General features: G+C 43.5%; 1 protein-coding gene across 13 annotated transcripts in view; it reads right to left on the reverse strand.

The window, feature by feature from the left end:
• Positions 1–27,444, reverse strand: part of PARD3 (par-3 family cell polarity regulator) — a 693,206-nt gene that overhangs the window by 257,226 nt on the left and 408,536 nt on the right. For 11 of the 13 annotated variants that reach the window (XM_069729684.1, XM_069729681.1, XM_069729677.1 and 8 more), the window contains 3 exons: positions 25,742–25,931; positions 15,963–16,111; positions 11,536–11,580 (listed from right to left, as the gene is read on the reverse strand). In XM_069729684.1, coding sequence (XP_069585785.1) covers positions 11,536–11,580; positions 15,963–16,111; positions 25,742–25,931 — 384 coding nt within the window. The remainder of the gene's footprint in view (positions 1–11,535; positions 11,581–15,962; positions 16,112–25,741; positions 25,932–27,444) is intronic. The other 2 variants (XM_069729679.1, XM_069729674.1) reach the window with 1 other exon arrangement.

Below are 27,444 nucleotides of genomic sequence, written 5' to 3' on the forward strand. Positions count from 1 at the left end.
CTCCTCCTGTCGAATTGAGCATGAAGAGGAAGTCAGAGATCAGTTGCAACCCAGACTTCCCCTTCATGTTCGATTTGTCCAAAGGAGTGGGCAGTGACGCCAGCGCTGATTGGGGGCTGGAGTCACGTGTCACAACACCGCACAAGAGCCACAGGAAGAGCTAGTACAGACACTACGTGAACGGCGCCAGCACGGGAGGAGAGTATAAGCTTTTTTTTATTGTATGTGGGCCAAACAATGATCTAGAAGGGGGTGTTCTAGTAGTGGACAACCTCTTTAAGTAGCACTTGGTCAACATTGGAGCCCCTTCATTCTCAGGATCGGTGGTCCCATAGCAAGAGTAGCACCAAATTGTAAAGTGCTAGCATATAATAAGGTTATGCTTTCACATAAAAAGATGAAAAAACCCATTAGACTATTGTATGAGAGCAATAGCTGGATTTTTGTTTAACCAGGGTCAAGCAGATCATTTACTGCCTTAGGACCTAGGCAAAGTGGCTTTCTGGCATCCCATCGGTGCCTCGGCTACCCCCCTTTTCTGAAATTTCTGCATTTAAAGGCTTTTTGGAAAGCCTATAAGGAGGAAAATAATTTTATTGTAATTTGTGTCCCATGTACATGGTCATATTATGCTCTTCTGTATAAAGCCATAAGGAGCCTGTAGATTTGTATGGCACTTTCTTACATCTTCTGATTTTATAATGAGAAAGGTTTTTTTTGTAGGATTTGATAGAAACTAAACTGAACCTTCCTCAAGATTCATGGCTGCAGGGAGTGTTTTACCAGCTCTACACTCTGCTGAGGGGTAGATGTGCATTTGGAGGGTTATTTTTCAGCCACACAGGCAATTCAGGAGGAAATTCATGGGCGCCACACTCTGAGTTATATTTTAAGACAATCTCATAATAATGTAAATTGAAAAAGAAAAAAATGCAAAAAGGTAAAAAAAAAAAAAAAGCACAAATGAGTAAATATACATTGGGTAACTATTGCACTGCAAAGACTTGCATCATATCAATGCATTACATGAATGTTCAGGCATCCATCATTGGTGGTCACATCCTGGCTGAACGACTCCATGTTGCTGTCTTCTTATCTCTTTGTAAAAGCAACATAGCAGCGACCCCTGATCTGTCCGTCCAGGAATCTACTACAATGACTAAAGGTACCATCACACTCAGCAACTTTACAACGAGAACGACAACGATCCGTGACGTTGCAGCATCCTGGATAGCGATCTCGATCTCGTTGTGTTTGACACGCAGCAGCGATCTGGATCCTGCTGTGCCATCGCTGGTCGGAGCTAGAAGTCCAGAACTTTATTTCGTCATCAGGTCGGCGTGTATCGTCATGTTTGACATCAAAAGCAACGATGCCAGCAATGTTTTACATCGAGCTAACAACCAGCTACAACGATAAGTGAGTCGCCGTTACGTCACTGGATCGCTCCTGCATCGTTCTGGAGCTGCTGTGTTTGACGTCTCTACAGCGACCTAAACAGCGACGCTCCAGCGATCGGCTCGTTGTCTATATCGCTGCAGCGTCGCTGAGTGTGACGGTACCTTAAGGCTAGGTCCTCACATTTACATTTTGACCCCAATCAGACCAATGTTCTAACAATTCACTTTTAGGACAAATACAGTTTAATAATATGAGTCTGGACAATTACACAGATTTATGTCTTGTTACGATGAGAACATCCTAGTCTTTAACCACTTAAAGACCACCAATACGTCTTTTTACTGACATGCGCTGTATGAGAACAGCATCCCCCGATGGGTGACAATCCAGCAGCTGTCGGCTGTACACTATAGCTGACAACTTGCTGCATCTGCCACGATCAGTGTGGCACAAACTATGGTCCTTTTACCCGTTAAATGCTTCTGTCAATAATTACTACAGCAACTAGATGGTTAACAGAGTGTGGGTGTTCCCACTTTAACCTCATAGGCACCTTGAGAACCTGATTGTGTGGTCCTGATGTTTGCCATGGCAATTCATGGCCAAAAAACGGCCTTAAGAGTCAGGCGGCTACAGTGGCCTGATCAGAAGTTATCAACATTTAGATGGTATAAATAAATTTCTTCATTCCTGTTATGTCATTTTTCATTAATTCCTGAAAAGCACCTGAAAGGTTAATTATCTACCTGATAGCAATTTTGAATACGTTAAGGGTGCGGTTTTTAAAATGGTATCACTTTTGGGGGGCTTACAATATGTAGGACTTCCAAAGTCTCTTCAAAACTGAGTAGGTGGCTACAAAACACGTTTTGTAAATTTTCTTGAAAAAATAAAAAATTACTGCTACATTGTTAAACCTTCTAAAACGCTAAAAAAAAATAAAAAACAAGAAACATTTTACAAATGCTGCAGATGTAAAGTAGACCTGAGGGAAATGTTATATATTTTTGTGTGGCGTGACTATCTGGATTATTATTATTATTATTATACATTTTTTATAGCGCCATTTATTCCATGGCGCTTTACATGTGAATACGGGGCAAATATAGACAAATACATTAAACATTAAAGGAATGTGATTAAAGGAATAATCATTCAAAGTTTGAAAATTGCTAAGTGTGTAAAATTTTTGTAAAATGTCTGATATTTTTACAAATGAACACAAAACATATCTACCTAAATTTACCATTACCATAAAGTGCAACGTGTCCTGAAAAAATAATCTCAGAATCAACTGGATATGCTGAAGCGTTCCGGAGTTATTACCACATAAATTGTTACTGGATAGATTTAAAAATTTGGCTTGGTCACTAAGGGGATAAGTTAGGATCTATGAACCAAACTAAAAGTCCAATATTAATATTTTCTCCCGTGTATCCCCCGTACGCTGGAACTCTCTACCCCAACAGATCAGACTCTCGCCTACCGTGGAAACCTTCAAAAGGAACCTGAAGACCTACCTTTTCCGTCAAACCTACAGCCTGCCGTAACACCAAACCGCTGCACGACCAGCTCTATCCTCACTTACTGTATCCTCACCCAGCCCTTGTAGATTGTGAGCCCTCGCGGGCAGGGTCCTCTCTCCTCCTGTACCCGCCATGACTTGTTTAAGATTATTGTACTTGTTTTTATTATGTATACCCCTTTTCACATGTAAAGCGCCACGAAATGAAATGGCGCTATAATATTAATTGTCCATCCAAATATTACAATTCAATCCTATATATAGCAAGAACACCCCCCCCCCCCCACACACACACACACTATTGTAAAGAGAAAAATTATTACCGTAAGTCACAATTACCGTATATTAAAAAGTTCCAATAAAAGTCATAAAACACAGGGAGGGAGCAAGATGCCAGATAACATCGCAACATGCCACCATACGTTATCAAGAGTTCATTACTGTGAAAGTACAACTGCAGAAACAGTTATAGGTAGGAGGTAAAACCAGCATAATACACATCCGGTGTGTACCCCTAGGACGACTTCAATGACAGCGCATGCACAGCAAAGGAAAAAAGATCCTTTAAAACATAAAAAGGAAGATAAATATCCAGAAAAGAGAATATGAAAGGCAGAACTTACCAGCCTCTTCTGGGAGTTAAAAGTCCCTTATTTCAACATAATGAGATTAGACCCGTAGAAGGGCTATATGAGCGCGAATCGGCCACCATCCACCTGTCCCCCTGCACGTCGCACTGCCGCTAGATGGATGTTCGGATTATGCTGAAATAAAGGACTTTTATTTCACAGAAGAGACTGGCAAGTGCTGCCATTCATATTCACTTTCCTGGATATTTACTGCATTGTTGTCTACTGCCCCACCACAAAGAAATAAGGCTGGGTTCACACTGCGCTAGCAGCAGCTCGTTCAGCACATACGCTAACGGGCTGCTGCTAGCGCAAGTGCCGGCGTTCAATGGCGCTAGCACAGATAGAGCAGCTGCTAGCTCTATCTGCGCTAGCAGTGACGGACCCGGAAACGCTGCAGCCCGCGCCTCCGGGTCCATCACTCAATGACGATGCGTCCGACATTGCAGTCAATGGCGACTGTAACGAACTACGTTACACCGCGTTTATGCCGCGGTGTAACGTAGTCTGTCTAACGGACTGCCTTGACGCAATGAGAACCAAGCCTAAGTCTCAGCAACTGTCAGAGTCTGCAATGATAAGACTGTCACAACACTAGTGCCTATTCACATCCTCACTTGTGTGTGCAATTAAAAGGAAGATATTTTGCATAATGGTAAGCGTTATTAATGAAATTCCACACCAAACCTAAACTTGATATTGCGGTGCCCAGTGCACAGTCCGGCCCCCGAGTACCAAAATCTATTAGCAGAAAACTTCAAATGGTGATTAAATTGGTTTTCTCTTGAACAAAGTTAATTTTAATCAACACTTTAAATCAATAGATCTTTTAATAATAAGAATTTCCACAATTGGATGTATTTAAATAAAATGTTCCTGCGCTGAGATAATCTTATAAATGTGCCCCTGCTGTGTACTGTGTAAGGACTGTGTCTGACCATGCATGAACACGGTCTTATCATACCACAGCTCCTGGGCAGGGGAGGAAGCAAGAGAGCAGGGCCGGCGTCAGCACCCGACACACCGGGCAAATGCCGGGGCCCTGGGGAGAGGGGGGGGCCCACTCATGCTGTCATAGATACAGCTGGGAGAGCAGAGCAGGAGATAACATGCTCTCTCCCCCCACAAAGTCACTGCTGGCTGCGTTCTCTTAACCCCTATGTGCCAGCTCTGACACAAGCATCTTCTCACTCAGTCAGTGCAGCCAGGCAGGCACACATAGGGGTTAACAGAAGGCAGCCAGTGTGACATTGTGGGCGGAGAGAGCACGTTCTCTGCTCTCTCCCCTGGGTGGCTGCAGACAGTGCTGAAGTTTATCAGGCAGATTCCGAGGAGCTCCGTCCTACCAGTGACTGAGTGAGTGTTATGGTATCCAGCAGTGGTTGCAGTTGTGGCTCAGTCTGCTGCTGTCTGTCTCCACTGCCTAAAAATGTGGGTGAAGTCTGGAGGAGCAGCTGGTGGGGTGCAGCCTGTAAGCCGCCCAGCTCACCCAGAATACATGCATGCTGCACCAAACCTGCACCAGTGGGGTAGGAAGAAGCTTAACCCCTTCCCATCTGTATGAATGTTATTGCTAAACCTTAAAGATAACAATCCGACCCGCATAAATGGGGTTAACCAGATGCCAGGAGGAAGGGGAGCTGCTGCCATGGATAAGTCTGAGCTGTGGGCTGTAGGTTGGGGTCCCGTGGCCCCAGGCTGGTGACTGGAGGGACTCTGCCCAGTGCTGGCATGTGGGTGATTTCTGCTCCGGAGTCTCAGCTTCTCTCCTCCACATCACACTGTGCAGTCACAGCAACATTGGTTGTCTCTGTCCAGGTCCCAGCAGCTGCCACTGCTCCCACCAAAGACATGGCATCACTTAACCCTTCACCTGCAGCCACCAGCAACAAATCCACATTATTCCTTGATTAAATCAGGTTCCAACCCAATAGAGGAGCAGACATTTCCTGCTGCCATTAGGGTCCGGGAGGGGGTGACATTGGCTGCCCTGCTACTCTGTAGTGGGGGGTGACAAGTGTAACATGGGGTAACGATGATGGAGAAATGCACAGGATAATAGTGAGCGCGACAGAGGGCAGTGTATGGTATGGAGCAGTCACGGGTGGGCTGCAGGATCCCCCCATACTGTACATGACTGCTCGGGACAGGGAGGCGTTTAATGAGGTTCTAATGACGGGGCACTAATTGGGTCATTAGGGTTTGTGGAAAGGATTCAGCATCAGGTCCCTCATTAATGCCCGAGCCGCCTGTTACTTTCTAGCACAGATCTGTTGGGGCCGCAAAACCAAACAACGTTGTTTATGTAGAAAAGTCTTTGTTTCATAGAAAAACTCAAAACAGAAAAGCACCTCTCCTGTATATATATACACTGCACAGCACCTTTCCTCCTGTATATATACACTGCAGAATCTACAATAGCTGTCACTCATGTAAGAAGTGAAATCTGGCATTGTACTATACATTTCTCTGCCGTATCTGTGCATCATAAATCGGGGTATGTGTTAAAGGGGGGGGGACCACTGAGACTCTTTTGCCCGGGGCCCTCGAAAACCTGGAGCCGGCCCTGCAAGAGAGTATACAGACAAGACAGCGTGAGATCACAAATGATTCTTTCTCTGAGGTAAAACATTGTTTAAAAACGGGTAGTGGAATGTTTTACCTCACAGAAAGAATTATTGGCGCTCCCGTGCTCCAATGACTGTATACTTCATTGTTTCCTCCCCTGCCCAGGAGCTGTGGTGTGATCAGAAAATATCCTCTGTATGGTCAGACACAGCCATTACACAGTACACAGCAGGGGCACATTTATAAGATTATCTCAGCACAGGAACATTTTTTTTTAAAACACATCCATTTGTGGAACTTATTATTATTCAAAGATTTATTGATTAAACAGTTGATTAAAATGAACTTTGTATGTGGGGAAAACCCCATTAAAGAAGAACAACAAAGAAGAATTTAATCAGTATTACAGCGCCAGTACAGCTATTTCTTTACATTACAAAATCGGACGATGATATTCCCTTGTTCAGTTTTAAGATTTATTTCTAGGGTTATTCCGTCTATCTAGAGGGGATCTGGGGTCTTATATCTTTATAGCAGTTGAAACTTCATTTTTCTGATATATAATTACCATATATACTCGTGTATAAGCCGAGTTTTTCAGCACATTTTTTTTGTGCTGAAAGTGCCCCCACCCTCGGCTTATAGACAAGTCAAAGTCCAGAAAGCCGGCGGGGGAGCGGCAGGAGCCGGCAGCTTCCAGAACACAACATACTCACCTACCTGCGCGCCCTCGGTGCTGGCACTGCATCTCGTTCCGGCCCCGGCGCCTGCCTGCAGCTCTTCCTGCCGAGCGATCTCATGGTACCGCTCATTAAGGTAATGAATAAGCACGCGTCTTCACTCGCATAGGCGTGGAGTGCATATTCATTACTTTAATGAGCGGGGCCACGTGGTTGCTCGGCAGGAAGAGCTGCAGGTAGGTGCTGGCGCTCGGAACAAGATGCAGTGCCAGCACCGAGGGCGCGCAGGTAGGTGAGTATTATGTTTTTGTTTTTCAATAGGAAACATGCACACAGGGATAGGGGATAAGGAGGCATGCATACAGGGACTGCGAGGCATGCATACAATGACAGGGACGGGGGAACCATGCATACAATGACAGGGACGGGGGAACCAGGCATACAATGACAGGGACGGGGGAACCATGCATACAATGACAGGGAAGGAGGAACCATGCATACAATAACAGGGACGGGGGAACGATGCATACAATAACAGGGACGGGGGAACGATGCATACAATGACAGGGACGGGGGAGCCATGCATAGCAGGACAGGGACGGGGGAGCCATGCATACAATGACAGGGACGGGGGAGCCATGCATACAATGACAGGGACGGGGGAGCCATGCATAGCAGGACATGGATGGGGGAGCCATGCATACAATGACAGGGATGGGGGAGCCATGCATGCAATGACAGGGACGGGGGAGCCATGCATAGCAGGACAGGGATGGGGGAGCCATGCATACAATGACAGGGATGGGGGAGCCATGCATGCAATGACAGGGACGGGGGAGCCATGCATAGCAGGACAGGGATGGGGGAGCCATGCATACAATGACAGGGACGGGGGAGCCATGCATACAATGACAGGGACGGGGGAGCCATGCATACAATGACAGGGACGGGGGAGCCATGCATACAATGACAGGGACGGGGGAGCCATGCATACAATGACAGGGACGGGGGAGCCATGCATAGCAGGACAGGGATGGGGGAGCCATGCATACAATGACAGGGATGGGGGAGCCATGCATGCAATGACAGGGACGGGGGAGCCATGCATAGCAGGACAGGGATGGGGGAGCCATGCATACAATGACAGGGACGGGGGAGCCATGCATACAATGACAGGGACGGGGGAGCCATGCATACAATGACAGGGACGGGGGAGCCATGCATACAATGACAGGGACGGGGGAGCCATGCATACAATGACAGGGACGGGGGAGCCATGCATACAATGACAGGGACGGGGGAGCCATGCATACAATGACAGGGATGGGGAGCCATGCATACAATGACAGCGACGGGGGAGCCATGCATAGCAGGACAGGGACGGGGAGCCATGCATAGCAGGACAGGGATGGGGGAGCCATGCATAGCAGGACAGGGACGGGGGAGCCATGCATAGCAGGACAGGGACGGGGGAGCCATGCATAGCAGGACAGGGACGGGGGAGCCATGCATAGCAGGATAGGGACGGGGGAGCCATGCATAGCAGGACAGGGACGGAGGAGCCATGCATAGCAGGACAGGGACGGGGGAGCCATGCATAGCAGGACAGGGATGGAGGAGCCATGCATAGCAGGACAGGGATGAGGGGACAATGCATACCCGGCTTATACTCGAGTCATAAGCTTACCCAGTTATCTGTGGCAAAAGTAGGTGCGTCGGCTTATACTCAAGTATATACTGTTAGTGCAAAGTTTAATTTTATTTTTTATTTTTTTTTAGAAAAGAAATGGTGGATTTTGTGGCTATTTTTCGCTTATTTCACACGTTTGGTAGATGTTTTCTGCTGACGTTCAGATGTGGGAATCCATTGTAATATACATTATATTAACAGTTAACAAAAGAAAAAAAAGATATTATTCCTGGAATTTCAGATCTGGATTTCAGACAGTAAAAAGTAATTCAGAATTAGAAGATGTAAAATGCCGGCAGAGCAGCAAGTGCAAATGGAGACTATCCAACACGAAAACGAAATTCCCACATAACAGCGGCTGTGGCCTAATTAAAATAGCATTCCAAAGGTCAAAAGCTAAGTTGGATTAATAAATCACAGAAACTCATAATTGCACAAGGCACATTATTTTAATTGCTCAGGAGAAGAAAAAAAAACTATTACTCAGAAGTCATTTTTCTTCAGCTGATCATTGAGAAAAAAAAAAAAGCTGTTAAACTACATAATTTATCGACTAATGGCTATCGCATAATTCTTCCCGTTAAGGAACAGTTGAGGTCTAAGTTCAGGGTCAGGCAAATTTTCTTAGGAGAGAATGTAGATTTGATACATAAACTTCAGATTATCATCCTCCAGTCCAACCAGTTTTTCACCTACATACACAAATGTTGTCACTAACGTTAGGAGCATGTTCACAAGACTGAAATGGCACATGGAATTTGGCACGAATTCCATGACAAACACGCATCTATTTCTTTTTTATTATTATTTTCTAAAGGAACCCATGACACGAGAAAAAAAAAAAGAAGAAGTAAAACAACAATTTGGGCAGATTGTACTGCAGGGAAAACTGCATATCGGCCCCCAGAAATCTAAGTGTCATCCTCAGATTTCAGTTTTGGATTTTCTTTCAAATCAGCATCAGGATCTCAGCTTTAAATGGATCTTTACAGGTGTGTTGTGGACACTCGTGGCACTTACTAATATACAAGTATTAGGGCGCAATCATACGGCCTTATAAATCGAAACGAGATCAGAAAAAGCAGTGCACGGACTGGCCGGCAGCTTTCCCAACCCGAGCGAAACAGCTCCATGTATTTCTATGCAGCTGCCATGCTGCTCAGGTGGGGAGAGCCGCCGGCCAGTCCGGGCACTATGTTCCGATCTCGGTCCGATTTATAGGGCTCTCTGACTGTGGCCTTACAGGTTCTTCTCCAGCATCTGTTAATGCCGCTTTCCTCACTGACTGCACAGCGCTATTTTTCACAAAATGGCTGTTGACAGAGAAGCATGTGACAAGACCTGTCCATCTGTGTCGCCTAATTGAAAACATCTTTCCTGTGTGAAGTGTTTTTCTATTGGAGGGCGCTGACGGACAGCTCTGGTCACATGCTCCTCCGTCAGCAGCCGATTAATTGACAGGTTGCGCTAATATGTAAGGGTCGGGACAATGGCGGTGCGATAGCGAGAAAAGCCACTGGCCGTTGTGGGTGAGTGAAGTGTGGCCGCACACATTCCTAACACAGCACAAGGATTGCAGTGAAAACTCCCATTATGCCGTACAGGCAGAGTTGTGGATTTTTTCGCAGATCACAGTTGCCGATCTTGTAGACTTTCCCCATAGATTACAATGCTGTGTGAAATTCCTGCAACACGTTTTGGAAACGCTGAAAAGCATTTGAGCACCATAGCTTCAAGCCACGTACAGGTATGCGTATTTCTCTTTTTAGCCCATTAAAAACATAAAAATTTCTATAGCTAACTTTTCAGCAATGAAAATCAAACTACATGTGACTCCTGATTTCACAGCACAATCTGCATACATTAATAAATAGATCTTAGACCTGATGACACTGGTGTTTCTACTTTCTCACAATAACTGAATAACCCTGATTAAAAAAAAAATGAGCATTTGATTAGTCGCACTAGAACTGGAGGACTCAGAACATAGTAACTTAAGCATCATCAGAGATAAAACTTCTAAAAAGAATTCTACAGCTATTCGGACACGGATTTTCATAGCAAGCAAACTAGACTCATCAAGTCAAGTAAATTTATGTAGTAATGTGCAGTACTGAGAACAAGTTTTGAGCCGGTTTAGGGGGGAAAAAAATGCTGCTAAGTAAAAATGCTTATTAAGAATGATCACAACAAATATTGATTTCATTTACATTTTTCTTATGTTCACGTACTTTACATTTTGTTTGTTCAGTGCTGGAATGGTGCCAGTAATATAAGTTCCCTGACCCTAATATTATACTCACCAGCCGGTCTCTTCTGCGGTTCCTGGTGACACTCCAGTCCCGCATTGCCATCTTGTGACCACAACTTCTGACTGATGGGAAGTCAGAGGCAACGCTCACAAGCTCATAAGTCTCGGTTCTGGCTCTCATAGACTTACATTGAGTTGTGACTTCCGCCCACCCAACAAACACTGGAGCGATCCGGCAGGTCACAATCTGCCTAAGATGACCGGAGCGGCGCTAATAACAGATGAAGACGGCAACTGGCGAGTACAAGACTAGCGGCAGGGAACTTAACATTAGTGGCACCACTCCAGCGCTGCAATATAACAACCGCTGGAGTGGTGCTTTAATCGATAAACTATTTGCATGTCTATTTTTTAAAGCATCCTAACTTTATAGCACTTTTCACGCTTAAAACTTTTGCACAGGACTGTATGCAGTCGGTATGGTGCAATCAGGGGACAGATCCCCTTTCAGAATATTTACAAAAGAGATGGTTAAAAGCCCCACGTTGTACTTGGAACCTGGACACAGATATAGGACAGCGCATGCACTTCTAGAAGGGGATGAAATCATCTCGGCTTACACCGGTCAGCTCTTCACAGCGCGTGTCAAACGGTGCAAGCCGGTAATGAGTCCTCTTAGCGGAGAGCGGCCTGCCAGCATCACAAAGGTCATGCCGACATGCAAGGAGAATGGTGCTTCTGTCTTAATCTGCTTTCACCTGCATTACTATAGCAACAGCGTAATCTCTTACCTGCATTGTGGTCAGCCATTGCACTGATCCTAGCCTCGTCAGCTACTGTTAAAAAGGTAAATGTAAGAAGGTTAGCCCAGTTAGTGCCCTCATTCCACATGCAGCAAACAATGGAACATTAATGAGAGGTTTCATGCAGAATCCTTATCCCCCACCTTAATCCTAGAAATGACACCATGCAGTAGCTGGCTGCACACCGCCGGCGCTCGGGTTATTAATGCTGTGTGTTAGCGTCCCACACTTAGAGAGAATTAACAACGGTTAATTATTTGCATCGTTTGTTCATGCCACAAGCAGATCATTCCGAACACGAACACAGCAGAATAACGATGATTGCATCTCATCGAGGAAGGCCGGGTCATTACAATTAATTGCCGCTTATTAATTATTGCATTTAGAGGAAAGCTTTGCACTGACATTCCCACACGGAAAGAAAACAAACCAGTTCAGTAGGCCGAGCACTGTCCTTTATGTATTTTTTGTTTTGTATGGGCAATAATATTCATGTACATGTCTGCAGAAATCCGAATTTGATGGAAGAGAATATGACACGAAGCTGCCCAGCAATGTGACCAGCGGGAGGTGAAGGAATGGGGCAATGGGGTGCAGACCGGAGCCCACACGGACAGCATGCGGGGAAAGGTAAGAACCTGAAGACCTACCTCTTCCGACAAGCCTACAACCTGCAATTACCACCGATCGACCAAACCGCTGCATGACCAGCTCTACCCTGACCTACTGTATCCTCACCCATCCCTTGTAGATTGTGAGCCTTCGCGGGCAGGGTCCTCACTCCTCCTGTACCAGTTGTGACCTGTGTTGTTTAAGATTATTGTACTTGTTTTTATTATGTATACCCCTCCTCACATGTAAAGCGCCATGGAATAAATGGCGCTATTACAAAAAATAATAATAATAATAGTATGGCCTGGAGGGACTGGATGTCTTTGAAAAGGTTATGGGATATTGACCCAAGGAACTAGCCAGATGCCATATTTGCAGTCAGGAAGAAATGTTTCCCCTAATATGGGGTATTTAGAATGTGAATCATGGAGTTTTTGCCTTCCTATGGATCAACACGCTAGGATTACAGGTTGAACGAGATGGCTGTGTATCTACTCTCAACCTTAAACCTATGAACGTAGTGTAGCTCCAAGGGAGGAGGTGACAAATAGCTGTGCAGAATAGGGGCAGAGCACATAAATACATACGTGTGTTTGTGTATGTGTGTCACGTATATATGGAAGTAGTATGGTGATATGGGAAGTCACATGAAATACACCGCATTAACTCTTCCTTCTACCATTCAGGCTTGGAGGCATGTCATGTCCACATACACATTGTCTATATACACATGTCTACATACACACTGACCCCTAATAAATCTGATTAAAATCAGCCGTGGGGCTATAAACTTCTCCAGAATGGCTGATGCACAGCTTTCACGAAAAAGGCTTTTAAGATATACTCATGAGTCGGATTCTGGAAGCACAAAACAACTGTTCAAACCAAGCACAGACGCTCTGTGTGCCTTTCATATGGCCAGGCAGTTTAGTGCAGCTTCCCACCGACTTGTTTTCTGTCCATCTCCGTTCCGCTCTTCATTGATTGACAGCTCTGGCATTACAGAAGCCAGTGAAAGCCAGAGGTAGATGGAAAGCAAGTAGACGGGAAGGAGCACTGAAATGCTTGGCCACACCAAGGGTGTATCAAGCTACTGTGCTTGGTTAGGACAGTCGTTTTGATGTGACCATCCACCTTCCTTAACAGTTTGGGTGAATGCTCGTTAGGCAACAACTACTTTTCCCACCTCCCACCATACATAAGCAGTGCAACGAGAATTCGGAATGTGGAGAGGGAAATTAGCCGCTTCCAAACACCGTCAGCAGCGCTGATCGCGGCCTAGTCCTTCTTCCCCATCTGATGGAGAAACGTCCCCTTATCCATAACACAGTGGGTTCGTTCTGTGGGTTCTCCAGGGGGTGAGGTCTCTCTAAAGCTTATGGGGCCATTATTCCCATTCACTGGAACATAACTGCGCTGCAGATAACAAGGGTGTAAGGAACGTCCATTTTTCTCATTTCACACAATCTACTTTAAGTCCTCTGTGTGGAAGAAGTGGAAAGTAGTGGACACCAGATTAGTTTGTGTTAGTGCTTTGCTTACATGCACAAGTTAAGGTTTAAGTATCTGTATATTAGTGGGTTACTCTTTTTCTTTTGTTAGAATTGCAGGGAAATTACCGTATCTCCTTAAAAGACTTTATTTTACAATGGGTTAAAGTGGCAATCCCAGTACAGATTATCTGGGTAGCACGTTCCTATTTAGTGACACTGGTGCTCCAGGTTTCTGGATGGATGGCAATGTCCGTGCCTTGCATACCTATTATCAAGCCACACTATTGATTGGCCTTATTATTACATCTAAAATTCTACATTGTGAGCCATTTAATCTCATTATCCCAGGGAAATAATACCTTGCTCTCCACTGGCTGGCAAAGTCACATTGCTTTCCTAAGTACTCTGGCACAGACAGTCAATTAAACTAATAGCAGCTGAGATTAAATCGAAAGGTAAACACTTTGTTTCAGTAGCTGCGAATCGAATGTCAAGAGTTTGCCCAGTTTCTGCTCATTTCCAACTTAATGTTTTGAAAATGCGCAGTGAGATCCATCAATGCTGGTTGTACAACATGGTGCACCCAGGACGATTGCAAATCTATTCGTAAGACAGCGATTTAGATTAAACTTTATGCAATTAAAACATCTTCATAAAAGTTCCGGTTCCAAAAAAGTAGGTTCCTAATATAATATTACTGGCATCGTTACATTTACAAACCGGTTGGGTCAGAAACCCCATAGGATTGCAGAGAATTCACGCCGAACATCGCTGCCTGGTAAAATACAGCCGCTTACAAGGGCTGGCTGCCCAACAGTAATTTGTTACATACGAACTCCCCACAGCTCACATATGCGAATTGGTAGATATCAGTTCATGTGATGTCACAGGCCACGCTCCCCTCCTACGCGGTAAAGAGTATAGTCAGATTACCCCCTTAAGGTTTTTGCAAAGGTGGTCTTAACTTGATGCATTCATAGACCATTTGACCTTACCTAGGCCCACCAGGACTAATATCAGAACTGTTCTTTATAGTTTAGTCTATATTCTATATTAGAACTTCAGGGTATGGTAAATTCAATTCCTATTCGTTAGAGATGAGCAATTCGATTTGTGTTGCCCGGCTTCCATGTCTGGCCCGGCTTCCACGTCCGGCCCGGCTTCCATGTCTGGCCCGGCCCAGCTTCCATATCCGGCCCAGCTTCCACGTCCGGCCCGGCCCAGCTTCCACGTCCGGCCCTGCAAAGCAGCTAACGCGCATCGTTGCACCCGATACCCTGGGTGCCCCTTGCAATTACCCAGCCTCACAAAAGTTGTGACGTTGTGTTTAGGCCTAGTAAATATAAGCAACGCCCAAGGTGTTGGATACAGAAGTGAACACCGGCTTTAATGCAGGACCAAACTGGACGCAGGACCAGGACAACGCAAAGGGAATTGCTCGTTTCTAGTAGCCATTAAACCGTCTCCAAATAGAAGGGAAAAAATATACATTTATGGAATTTCATTAAAAGATCTCTACTAAAAATCACATGGCAAGTATGGGAATGCCATGCCTGGATAAAATAAAGCACAGGATACTAAAATCCATAGATTTAGATTTTCACTGAGCTTCTGATAATGAGCTGCAGCCTGCGTGTCTGATATTCCACAGCTTATGCCGCTATGATCCAGTTCATCAGCTGTGAGATGACCTTTGAGTAAGTCCCAGTATCTGCTTATCGCAGCTCACAGCAGACATCACATATACACAGCCAATGCTTGCCCAACTGCCGAATATCCCATCATCTGGCAGAATCAGGGGGAAAAAAAGATATTTAGAGCATTAATCCACCCACTGAGTGAGAAAGGAAAGTGCTGAGCTCTTTTATCTATGAAATTGTCAAGAAGGATAAATCCCATCTTATTGTGTTACTCTTATAGTTTTATGGCAAACATTAAGAATGCAGGCAGCCCCCGTCCGACTTCTGGGAGGGAGGCAGCACCTTGTAAAGTGGTTTAATAGGGGGCATTAACATTCCACATACTGTACGCGACAACAGACGGATATAATGATGGTGATGATAGAAATATTGCACTGGAAGAATTTTAATTAGAACTATTAGGAATTATCTTTCAGGCATTGCAAAATATGACACTAAAAGGATGCTCAGCTGCTGATAGGGGATCAAGGAAAAATCCCAAAAGAACAGGGACACCGCTTAATGGGAAGATTTAACAATGGGAAGGCACCACGGCCGGGGAACCATCTGCAGAACACATGTCTGTAGCCGTTCGTTTCATAGTAGGGGAAGAAATACACACATTTTTTACCTAAGTCCATGCTTTTCGATTTCCGAGTTTTTACAAAGTCTATTTGACTAGCATCTCCAAACTGCTTGGTGCGCTTTTCCGACATGCTCTGGCGTCCAAATCCTTCTCTCTGGAAGGCGAGGGATGGATCTACGTCCGGGCTCAGAGTGCTGCGGGAGGAAAACAGATACGGTCAGGACAAACGTAGAATTGTTACGGCAATATTTGTAGCTGTTATTGTGTGTCCCTGGCAATTTGACAACTCTGGGTCACACTGCTGGATTCTAAATATTTGGTCCTACCAACAGGCATCCAACCAATTAATACGCCATCAATGTGTATCATTCACAGTAAAGTATCTTTATGACTCTCTATGAGAAGACTCGCTACACTCATCAGGAACGCGTTAAACTAGAAAAAGAGGGGACGGGAAGAAAAACATTAGACGCGAAAAAAGAAGACCCAGGAAAACATACTCAGATGGGAGGTAAGAACATTTCTAAAACAATCCACAGCGAGGAGATTGGAACAAAACAAAATACTCTAAACTGCATGCTCGCAAACGCCAGAAGCCTGACAAACAAGATGGAAGAACTAGAAGCAGAAATATCTACAGGTAACTTTGACATAGTGGGAATAACCGAGACATGGTTAGATGAAAGCTATGACTGGGCAGTTAACTTACAGGGTTACAGTCTGTTTAGAAAGGATCGTAAAAATCGGAGAGGAGGAGGGGTTTGTCTCTATGTAAAGTCTTGTCTAAAGTCCACTTTAAGGGAGGATATTAGCGAAGGAAATGAGGATGTCGAGTCCATATGGGTCGAAATTCATGGAGGGAAAAATGGTAACAAAATTCTCATTGGGGTCTGTTACAAACCCCCAAATATAACAGAAACCATGGAAAATCTACTTCTAAAGCAGATAGATGAAGCTGCAACCCATAATGAGGTCCTGGTTATGGGGGACTTTAACTACCCAGATATTAACTGGGAAACAGAAACCTGTGAAACCCATAAAGGCAACAGGTTTCTGCTAATAACCAAGAAAAATTATCTTTCACAATTGGTGCAGAATCCAACCAGAGGAGCAGCACTTTTAGACCTAATACTATCTAATAGACCTGACAGAATAACAAATCTGCAGGTGGTCGGGCATCTAGGAAATAGCGACCACAATATTGTACAGTTTCACCTGTCTTTCACTAGGAGGACTTGTCAGGGAGTCACAAAAACACTGAACTTTAGGAAGGCAAAGTTTGACCAGCTTAGAGATGCCCTTAATCTGGTAGACTGGGACAATATCCTCAGAAATAAGAATACAGATAATAAATGGGAAATGTTTAAGAACATCCTAAATAGGCACTGTAAGCGGTTTATACCTTGTGGGAATAAAAGGACTAGAAATAGGAAAAACCCAATGTGGCCAAACAAAGAAGTAAGACAGGCAATTAACAGTAAAAAGAAAGCATTTGCTCTACTAAAGCAGGATGGCACCATTGAAGCTCTAAAAAACTATAGGGAGAAAAATACTTTATCTAAAAAACTAATTAAAGCTGCCAAAAAGGAAACAGAGAAGCACATTGCTAAGGAGAGTAAAACTAATCCCAAACTGTTCTTCAACTATATCAATAGTAAAAGAATAAAAACTGAAAATGTAGGCCCCTTAAAAAATAGTGAGGAAAGAATGGTTGTAGGTGACGAGGAAAAAGCTAACATATTAAACACCTTCTTCTCCACGGTATTCACGGTGGAAAATGAAATGCTAGGTGAAATCCCAAGAAACAATGAAAACCCTATATTAAGGGTCACCAATCTAACCCAAGAAGAGGTGCGAAACCGGCTAAATAAGATCAAAATAGATAAATCTCCGGGTCCGGATGGCATACACCCACGAGTACTAAGAGAACTAAGTAATGTAATAAACCATTATTTCTTATTTTTAGGGACTCTATAGCGACAGGGTCTGTTCCCCAGGATTGGCGCATAGCAAATGTGGTGCCAATATTCAAAAAGGGCTCTAAAAGTGAACCTGGAAATTATAGGCCAGTAAGTCTAACCTCTATTGTTGGTAAAATATTTGAAGGGTTTCTGAGGGATGTTATTCTGGATTATCTCAATGAGAATAACTGTTTAACTCCATATCAGCATGGGTTTATGAGAAATCGCTCCTGTCAAACCAATCTAATCAGTTTTTATGAAGAGGTAAGCTATAGGCTGGACCACGGTGAGTCATTGGACGTGGTATATCTCGATTTTTCCAAAGCGTTTGATACCGTGCCGCACAAGAGGTTGGTACACAAAATGAGAATGCTTGGTCTGGGGGAAAATGTGTGTAAATGGGTTAGTAACTGGCTTAGTGATAGAAAGCAGAGGGTGGTTATAAATGGTATAGTCTCTAACTGGGTCGCTGTGACCAGTGGGGTACCGCAGGGGTCAGTATTGGGACCTGTTCTCTTCAACATATTCATTAATGATCTGGCAGAAGGTTTACACAGTAAAATATCGATATTTGCAGATGATACGAAACTATGTAAAGCAGTTAATACAAGAGAAGATAGTATTCTGCTACAGATGGATCTGGATAAGTTGGAAACTTGGGCTGAAAGGTGGCAGATGAGGTTTAGCAATGATAAATGTAAGGTTATATACATGGGAAGAAGGAATCAATATCACCATTACACACTGAATGGGAAACCACTGGGTAAATCTGACAGGGAGAAGGACTTGGGGATCCTAGTTAGTAATAAACTTACCTGGAGCAGCCAGTGCCAGGCAGCAGCTGCCAAGGCAAACAGGATCATGGGGTGCATTAAAAGAGGTCTGGATACACATGATGAGAGCATTATACTGCCTCTGTACAAATCCCTAGTTAGACCGCACATGGAGTACTGTGTCCAGTTTTGGGCACCGGTGCTCAGGAAGGATATAATGGAACTAGAGAGAGTACAAAGGAGGGCAACAAAATTAATAAAGGGGATGGGAGAACTACAATACCCAGATAGATTAGCGAAATTAGGATTATTTAGTCTAGAAAAAAGACGACTGAGGGGCGATCTAATAACCATGTATAAGTATATAAGGGGACAATACAAATATCTCGCTGAGGATCTGTTTATACCAAGGAAGGTGACGGGCACAAGGGGGCATTCTTTGCGTCTGGAGGAGAGAAGGTTTTTCCACCAACATAGAAGAGGATTCTTTACTGTTAGGGCAGTGAGAATCTGGAATTGCTTGCCTGAGGAGGTGGTGATGGCGAACTCAGTCGAGGGGTTCAAGAGAGGCCTGGATGTCTTCCTGGAGCAGAACAATATTGTATCATACAATTATTAGGTTCTGTAGAAGGACGTAGATCTGGGGATTTATTATGATGGAATATAGGCTGAACTGGATGGACAAATGTCTTTTTTCGGCCTTACTAACTATGTTACTATGTTATGGAACATATTGGGGGTGCTTTACTATTGTGACTGCACCAAACTTAGGTGAAAATTGCTGCAGCCAGTTCTAGTACTCTATGTGCCTCAAACACTGTTGTTGCCACCCAAAATAGAGATGTGGCATTGTGCAGCAACACAAAGCAAAAAATAGGCATAAAAAAGTGGTAAACACAATTTATCGTATTTGCATGATAATGGAGGCGGACATTTTGTCTGGACAGATGTTCTGAGCTGTGAATAGCGGGCCACAGTCTTGCTTTACTGTAGCCACCTAGACATAAAATCCTCAGTCGAAAAATTATATTAGAGAGGTTGTCCAGGATTCGTTTCCATGTCAGCCTAAGCAGCAGAGACGTCACGACTACAGCACACATTCATTTGACTTGCTTCTACAGTGCCATTATTTTCCAGTGCGCTTTACAGACATCATCGCTGTCCCCATCGGGACTCACAATTTACATTCCCTATCAGTATGTCTTTGGAGTGTGGGAGGAAACTCATGCAAACACTTGGAGAACATACACACTCCTTGCTGCTGTTGTCCTTGGTGGGAACTGTACTTAGGACCCCAGCGGTGCAAAATAAGAGTGCTAACCACTGAGCCACCGTGCTGTCATATCCAATGCCAATGGAAACAATTTGAGCCACTGGGCGTAATGATTGGCTGCAGTGGTCATATGCAATGTAACTGTGAGGTCACTGCTGCAGTCTGTCAACAAAGTCCAGGAAGTGGCAGAGAAGCAGTGCCATACCTGGGGAACAATCGTATAAGTTGTTTGTCATTTTCTACATATGCAAGCCTATGCCAAAACAAAAATGAATCCTGGATAACGGCTTTAGTTGACTTCTGTAGAAATGTGCTGTGGGCATACTCTGTGAACTGTGCAGAGGCCACTGCGCAGGGAGGGGGGAAAAAGATTAGTTCAAAGATCGTGTCCATAGCATCCCTTCTACTGAGGCAAATGTAGGGACAGAAAAGATCTCTTTCAACAGACAATGTGATTATAGGGACACATGTCTTGGTTTGAGGGTCATGTTATCCCTCTCTTGCAAAGGAATTCCTAAATACGGAACCAGGTCGGAAAGCCCCTATACTTATGTTCTAATCATTCATTCCTTTCATCAACATTAATTTCCTTTCATAAAAAAGCTCCATCTATTGTTTGAAAAAGAAGCAAATCTAATTTACACACTTGTATCTAATGCATTGACTCCAAGTGTGACCCAAGATGCGGATTACAGAACAAAAACACCTGAAAGTCACCTTGTCCAGATTAATACTGAGCACCGTCATTAAGCTGCATCCCACCAGCACATTCATCCTTCTTATTTCCAGTTATTAAAATATTCATCAGATTTCTGTAGCCGAGAATCTCATCCCGGAGACTGATTTGGGAAGAGACTAGCCACCCGGTGACCCTGCATATTATTAACATTCCTAATATTAATCCCTTCTTATTGCGCACTTTGTTTTCATAATATTTTCATGAAGGATTACGGAGATAATGTCATGCCGGACAGCCTACATTTCCCTCTGTGATTCAGAACAGCTGCCAGGCTTGTTTGGATAACCCCCTTTTCTCCATGGTGAAGGCTCCAAGTCTTGCACAGAACATGTGTCTCCCCCTCTGTTTGTCTGTCTCAACCCAGTGACTGCAGGAAATTGAACCATGTAGTCTAAGAGGCATGTTTTTAGCCTTGCCGACTGTTTATTTTGAGCCTTTAATGGAATATTTTCTACACTTTCCTATAAACTCTAAGACAATATCTAAGGATAATAACCTGGTACCGACGTAGCAAATAAAATAATGACAGAGTCATATCACCAAAGATGCTTAAAAAATATTTAAAAGTCTTAAAGGGATTGTCCGACCTTACTATATTGATGACCTAGCCACCACATAGGTCATCAATATCAGATCAGTGGGAGTCCTACACTGGGCACCCCCATAATCAGTTATCATCAGCTTTGGCCGGATATACACAGCTCCATTCACTGAGTAGTGGCCAACACCAAGAACTACAGAGAAACTCCTATTATACCTTTTTATAGCGGCATTTATTCCATGGCGCTTTGCATGTGAATACGGGCCAAATATAGACAAATACAAGAGCAAAAAACAAGGCGCACAGGTACATAAGGAGGGAGGATCCTGCCCACCCTGTCCTAATCAAATGAATATTACTGGTGGGGATGCTATGTGTCGGACCCCCGCCAATCTCATGCTGATGACCTATCCTAAGGACAACCCCTTTTAATAGACATTAGAGAGTCACGGACTAATAACTATCTCTCCTATCCATTAAGGAGAGATTACTACATAATGTAGAGTTCAGTATATAATGCCAGGGTAACGCTACTTTCACACTAGCGTTTTTTGTAATACGTCGCAATGCGTAGTTTATGGGAAAAAAAACGCATCCTGCAAAGTTGTTTGTAGGATGCGTTTTTGCCCCATAGATTAACATTAGCGGCGCATTGACACACGTCGCAACCGTCGTGCGTGTTGTGGCGGACCGCCGGGAGCAAAAAACGTTACATGTAACGTTTTTTGCTGCCGACGAACCGCTTTTTCCGACCGCGCATGCGCGGCAGGAACTCCGCCCCCACCTCCCCGCACCTTACAATGGGGTAGCGGATGCGCTGGAAAAATGCATCCGCTGCCTCCGTTGTGCGGCGCATTCACTGCTAGCGTCGGAACCTCACTAGTGTGAAAGTAGCCTAAGAAGGCTTCTAGATCGAGCAATGCCAAATCAGATCTCATGCTTTGCACTGAGGAGAGGCAACACAACGAAACACGTGTCTGCAAAAGGAAATTCTGCTTTGGCTTTTATCCTAAGTCATGTGGCAAAGCCTGTTATAAGGGTCGATATTGACATTTAGGATTGCTATTTCCAATAGGTGGCACTTGAACACAAGTCCTCCTGCTCTCTGACGAGAATGTGTGGGTATAAAAAGAACACAGCAAACCTCTAATAAACCTCTAACGGTGGCTGAAGGTAGCACAGATACACACAGGCAGAGGATTTGGAGCTCTGCATCATAAAAATGAAGCTCCATTTAGTTTCCTACAAACTCTTTCTAAAGAAAAAAAAAAAAACAATATATAAAACATTTAGATTCTTTTATTTGAATAAATATTTTTTCTCTTATTGGTTTAAAACTATGCATCTATGTCAGTTCTAACAGTTTAGGCGCACTGGATTTTATTAAGTTAATATTTAGATGTCAGATATATTAAAGGGAAAAAAAAGGATTTTCTTAATATGCGATCGCTTTATACTAGTGGATACGGGAAGAACATTTTACTTGCTTTTTGAGCACTTTCCTATGACTAATATGCTTTTACAGCAGCGAGAACGTCTTGAGTTAAAGTATTGCAGTAGTTTCAGCATCCATTAAGAATGCGTGGGTCATGGTATAGGTGGAGAATAAAAAAAGAAAACAACAAAGCTATCCTAAGGTAAAAGTGTTGTAACAAGCAAGTCTACCGATCTACTGAAAGGGGAAATCTAGACACGTCCTCACTCGGCACCAGATTTTTAAGGAACTAATGCTATAGTATTTCTATTTAAAAGTAATTAAAGTTGGTTTGACATCACAATGCAAAATGCATTTGTTAATAGATCTGCTAGACTTGATGAAACTGGTGTACTTACTTTGGATACCACGGTCAAATGGTTGTCAATTCTTATGCTCATATTAAAAGGAGGAGTTTATGACATCGGCTAAAGAGTCCACAACCCAGCCTGACATATCACTGCAGCTTGTTCTGAGCAGTGTGAGATTTCAGCAGGGAGGAGGAACACTGAGGAGCGCTCAATCAGGCTAGGTAGGTGGATGTTGAGTTTAAACGTTCGTTAAGAATTCTACAAATTGTACAGCCATTGTGACATGTATTATCAACAAATGTACAACAGCTTCACTGGGTCCAAGAACTATAGAACTATATATACAGTTTATATTGTGAAATCTACTGACAGACCCACTTTTCATGATAAGAAATACTTTTATTTTCTGATTACAATTTCTTTTCAATTCCGTATTCTGTATATGATGATTATGTCTGCAGCTCTCTTGCTTTAGATGCTAACAGCAATAGAAACACACTTTTCAGTAGCTACATGAACAGTCTGGAGATATTCATTGACTCTGAAAACAGGTATTCATTTACAAAGGAGAGTGTAGTGGGCATGCTCGTTGATCTGTGCAGAGGTCACTGTGCAGTGGGTGGGTGGAGCTTAGCTTTGACATTACTTCTTATGCACGAGTTTTCTACATATATAGTAGCTGTTATCTTTCATGCATGTGATGACAATCACATGTCTACCGAGAAGTGATCTCTACAAAACTGGAAGTATTAGCCTATTAAGAGGCTCAGTGTTAGGCTGCCGTCACACTATCAGTATTTTGCATCAGTATTTGTAAGCCAAAACCAGGAGTGGGTGATAAATGCAGAAGGGGTGCACATGTTTCTATTATACTTTTTCTCTAATTGTCCCACTCCTGGTTTTGGCTTACAAATACTGATGTAAAATACTGACCAAATACTGCTAGTGTGACGGCAGCCTTAGAGTGTAAACTACAAGATTTGAGTATTTTTTGTAATATATAGGCGTAATATACAAAAATAAAATAAAATATTGATTTAGACAAGGAGTTATTTTCAGATGACTCCTGCCCTTTGAGAGTACAGATTTCTCCAACAAATTCTTACACTGCAGAGAGCAAATCAGGAGACCTGATTTGCAAAAAAATATTATTTTCAGTATCACAAATAAAGAAACATGCCTCATAAAATAAAAAGTTTTTTTTTTTTTTTTTTTTTTTTAAGTAAAACTGCATATCTTCATGATGCTATATGAAAAGTAGCAGCTGAACAGACACCACAATGTACAGTGTAGATCTGAGAGATAATGATAGACTAGGCCTAGTTTAGGCCAACCACATACTGAGCGCTAGCTGTAAAGAGCTTCTCTAACCACCAAGTAGCTGTACTCGCGGGGGAAGATGCGTCTGACCTTACAGCATTACATTACTGATATTATTACATTCAGTGCACTACACACCATATCATGTCCCTGCCAAAAAGTTCGACCATGAAAAGGACAGAATCTGCCAGGAAGAGACTTCAGCGTCCTGACGAGGTCTCTTCATCAGACCGTCCTTCTGTTGTTTGAAGTGTGGAATTCAATGTTATCCGCCAAAACTGACAAATATTGCAGATTTCTTTGTTATTTTGAATAAGTGTTCACTTAGAAATTGGTCGCTAACATGAACAAATTCTTGAATGCTCTGATGCTATAAAAGGAAGCAACCAGACTGTATCTCCATGGTTCCAGACTACAAACAAGCCTTTTGCGGTCAGAACCTGCGGTCCTCCTTTCTCACCTTAGGAACGACAGCAAGAATTAGGGCAATCACGAAATGAGTCAAGAGAAGGATCAGGTGACACGATTTGTTTTTAATCTGTGTAGGAGCTTCACACCTAAAGTGGTGGACCATTAGTAAGGGCGCAGTCAGATGGCGGTATAAGTCTGCCAGAGATCGGATCACAGCGCACAGACTGGCCACTGGCTCTCCTGACCCGAGCGTGAGAGCTGAACAGAAGCTTATTTGCAAAGTTGCATTTCATAATTAATCCCCCAGCCATTCAATAGTAGGGGATTAAATTGACTTCAGCACGCGGTCATTATGGCACAGCATTCGACGGCAATGCCACCATATCGGGTATGTGAATTCATGTGGTTGGACATGAGCCAACTACACAGCACAGGGAAGGTGCGCTCCCTCACTCATTTCTCCAAAATCTTGCTGATCCACTCAAAGGAAGCTCAGGAGAAGGCCCCACTGCAGGAGTCGTCTATAATTCTCACCGCTTGTGTTAATTATCACGACAGCCTTAGGAGGTGGCTCCACAGAGAGATTTATTTTGCTTATTGATGTACATAATTCCTGGGCTTGCAAATTAATGCATAATTCCCCAATTACGCAGGAAGGACTGAAGTCTTCAAGATTGTCTAATAATTATCAAATTCATGTCGACGATCATCTCTTTGGGTATCATTATGCTCTGTAAGCCGCACAAACCTGTAAAACAAAGTGGCGTCTACAGGCAATTTCAGAAACTACACTGGTCTCGGGGCTGCAACTCCACAACCTCCATCATCAATAATGTGTTTCTTATGGCCCTGGGGATTTCTACTCAGCGGCAGATGATGAAGAGATTGAATAAATCAAAATTACTTATTATTTGTGGACTGCTTTGGGACAAGACTAATTTCCTTTATGGTTTCTCACATGCGGTTTTTTAACAGGTTAATTGGCAATGTAGAAGTTGTGTCTATAGCAGACGATACCCACCTCTCCGTAGATTCACTAGTTACGGTTTTGGACCAGGCTCCTGCAGAATCAGTAATGCATCCTACATCATCGTGAGAGCTGGAAGACGATTGATCGGAGAGCTGAGAAGGCAGTGGCAGGGCCCGGTCATCTTCAATGATCACAGTGTCATCGTGAGGCATGTTCACTGTTGGCGAAAACTGGAATTTACCTGGGCAAAGAATACAGAAATCATTAAGTCAATAGAAAATATGCCCGATAAAGCAGAAAGCGATACACACGGTTATGAGCATTGTCATTTACTGTAAGGATAATGCCAGGAGACAAAAGGATTGGGCAATTAAACCCCACACTGCCTGATCCTTCCTGTGCCCGAAGTCAACTGTTGGGGTGGAGTCAGGAGACCACATACACATCAGAAGGTCAACCAGTCCCACAGAAATGGTCGTATTCGGCCATGTTTTACGCTCTATTCCTGCCAGAAGATACAGATAAGGACTATTTTCAGAGTCCCTATGTGGTCTACATGTGTATAATACAAGAAAATGGTCAAATTAAGAAATGACGTGGATGTTATAGAAAACTGAGCAACAAGGCCAAAGGCTAACACGAATAAAACAATTACATACAGAATATTTGCACAGGTCTTTGGTTTAAGGGGAATCTGCCAGCAGGTCTTTGTTATGTAATCTAACAGCATCATGATGTAGAGACAGAGATCCTGATTTCAGTGATGTGTCACTTAGTTTAATGGGTGCAGGAGTTGGGATAAAATCACAATTTTCTCTGCGGCAGATCTAGCACAACTCGGACTGCTGAGCCCTGTATAACCCGCCCACACCCTGACTGGCAGCTTCTTGTGTACAGTGTGCTTTGAAAATAAGCTGCTAATCAGTGGTGTGTGCGTAGTTGGACTAGGAGGCATGAGGCAGCTTGTCCTCTAGTGATAATCTCCTGCTACAACCATTATTTTATTGAAACAAACACACAGCCTAGTAAGGGACGTCACTGGAATCAAGGTCTCTATCCCTACGTCGCCATTCTGGTCTTAGTTTACAAGCATGCCCGCGCCATCACACAGCCTCCACCATGTTTTACAGAGGATGTGCTGTGCTTTGGATCATGAGCCATTCCAAGCCTTCTCTTTCTGGTATACGTTGATCTTCATTTCATCTGTCCAAAGAATGGTTTTCCAAAACTGAATTTTTTTATTTTTTTTTTGGCAAAGTCTAATCTGACCTTTCCATTTTTAAGGCTTATGATGAACCCTCTGTATTTGCTCTCATGAAGATTTATCTTTATGGTGGACTTCGATACTAAAATACTTTCCTTCCAGGACAGGGTTCCTCACTTGGGTACATGTTGTGAAGGGTTTTTCTCCACCATGGAAAGGATTCAGCGATCCTCCACCACTGTTCTCTTCCGTGGATGTCCAAGCCTTTTGGAGTTCCCAAACTCACTAGTGCGCATTTTTTTGTGTAGAATATACCAAACTGTTGATTTGACCACTCCTAACATATTTGCTATCTATTTGATGGATTTCATATTTCTTTTTCAGCCTAATGATGGTCTGTTTGACTTGCATTGAGCGCTCCTTTGACCGCATGTTGTGGGTTCATAGCAACAGCTTCCAAATGCAAATACCACACCTGGAAATAGCTGAAGACTTTTTAACTGCTTGATTATGGATTAACGAGGGAATAGCCCATGTAGCCTATTAAAGA

The sequence above is a fragment of the Ranitomeya imitator genome, chromosome 6 (genome assembly GCF_032444005.1).
Source record: "Ranitomeya imitator isolate aRanImi1 chromosome 6, aRanImi1.pri, whole genome shotgun sequence".
Taxonomy (NCBI): domain Eukaryota; kingdom Metazoa; phylum Chordata; class Amphibia; order Anura; family Dendrobatidae; genus Ranitomeya; species Ranitomeya imitator.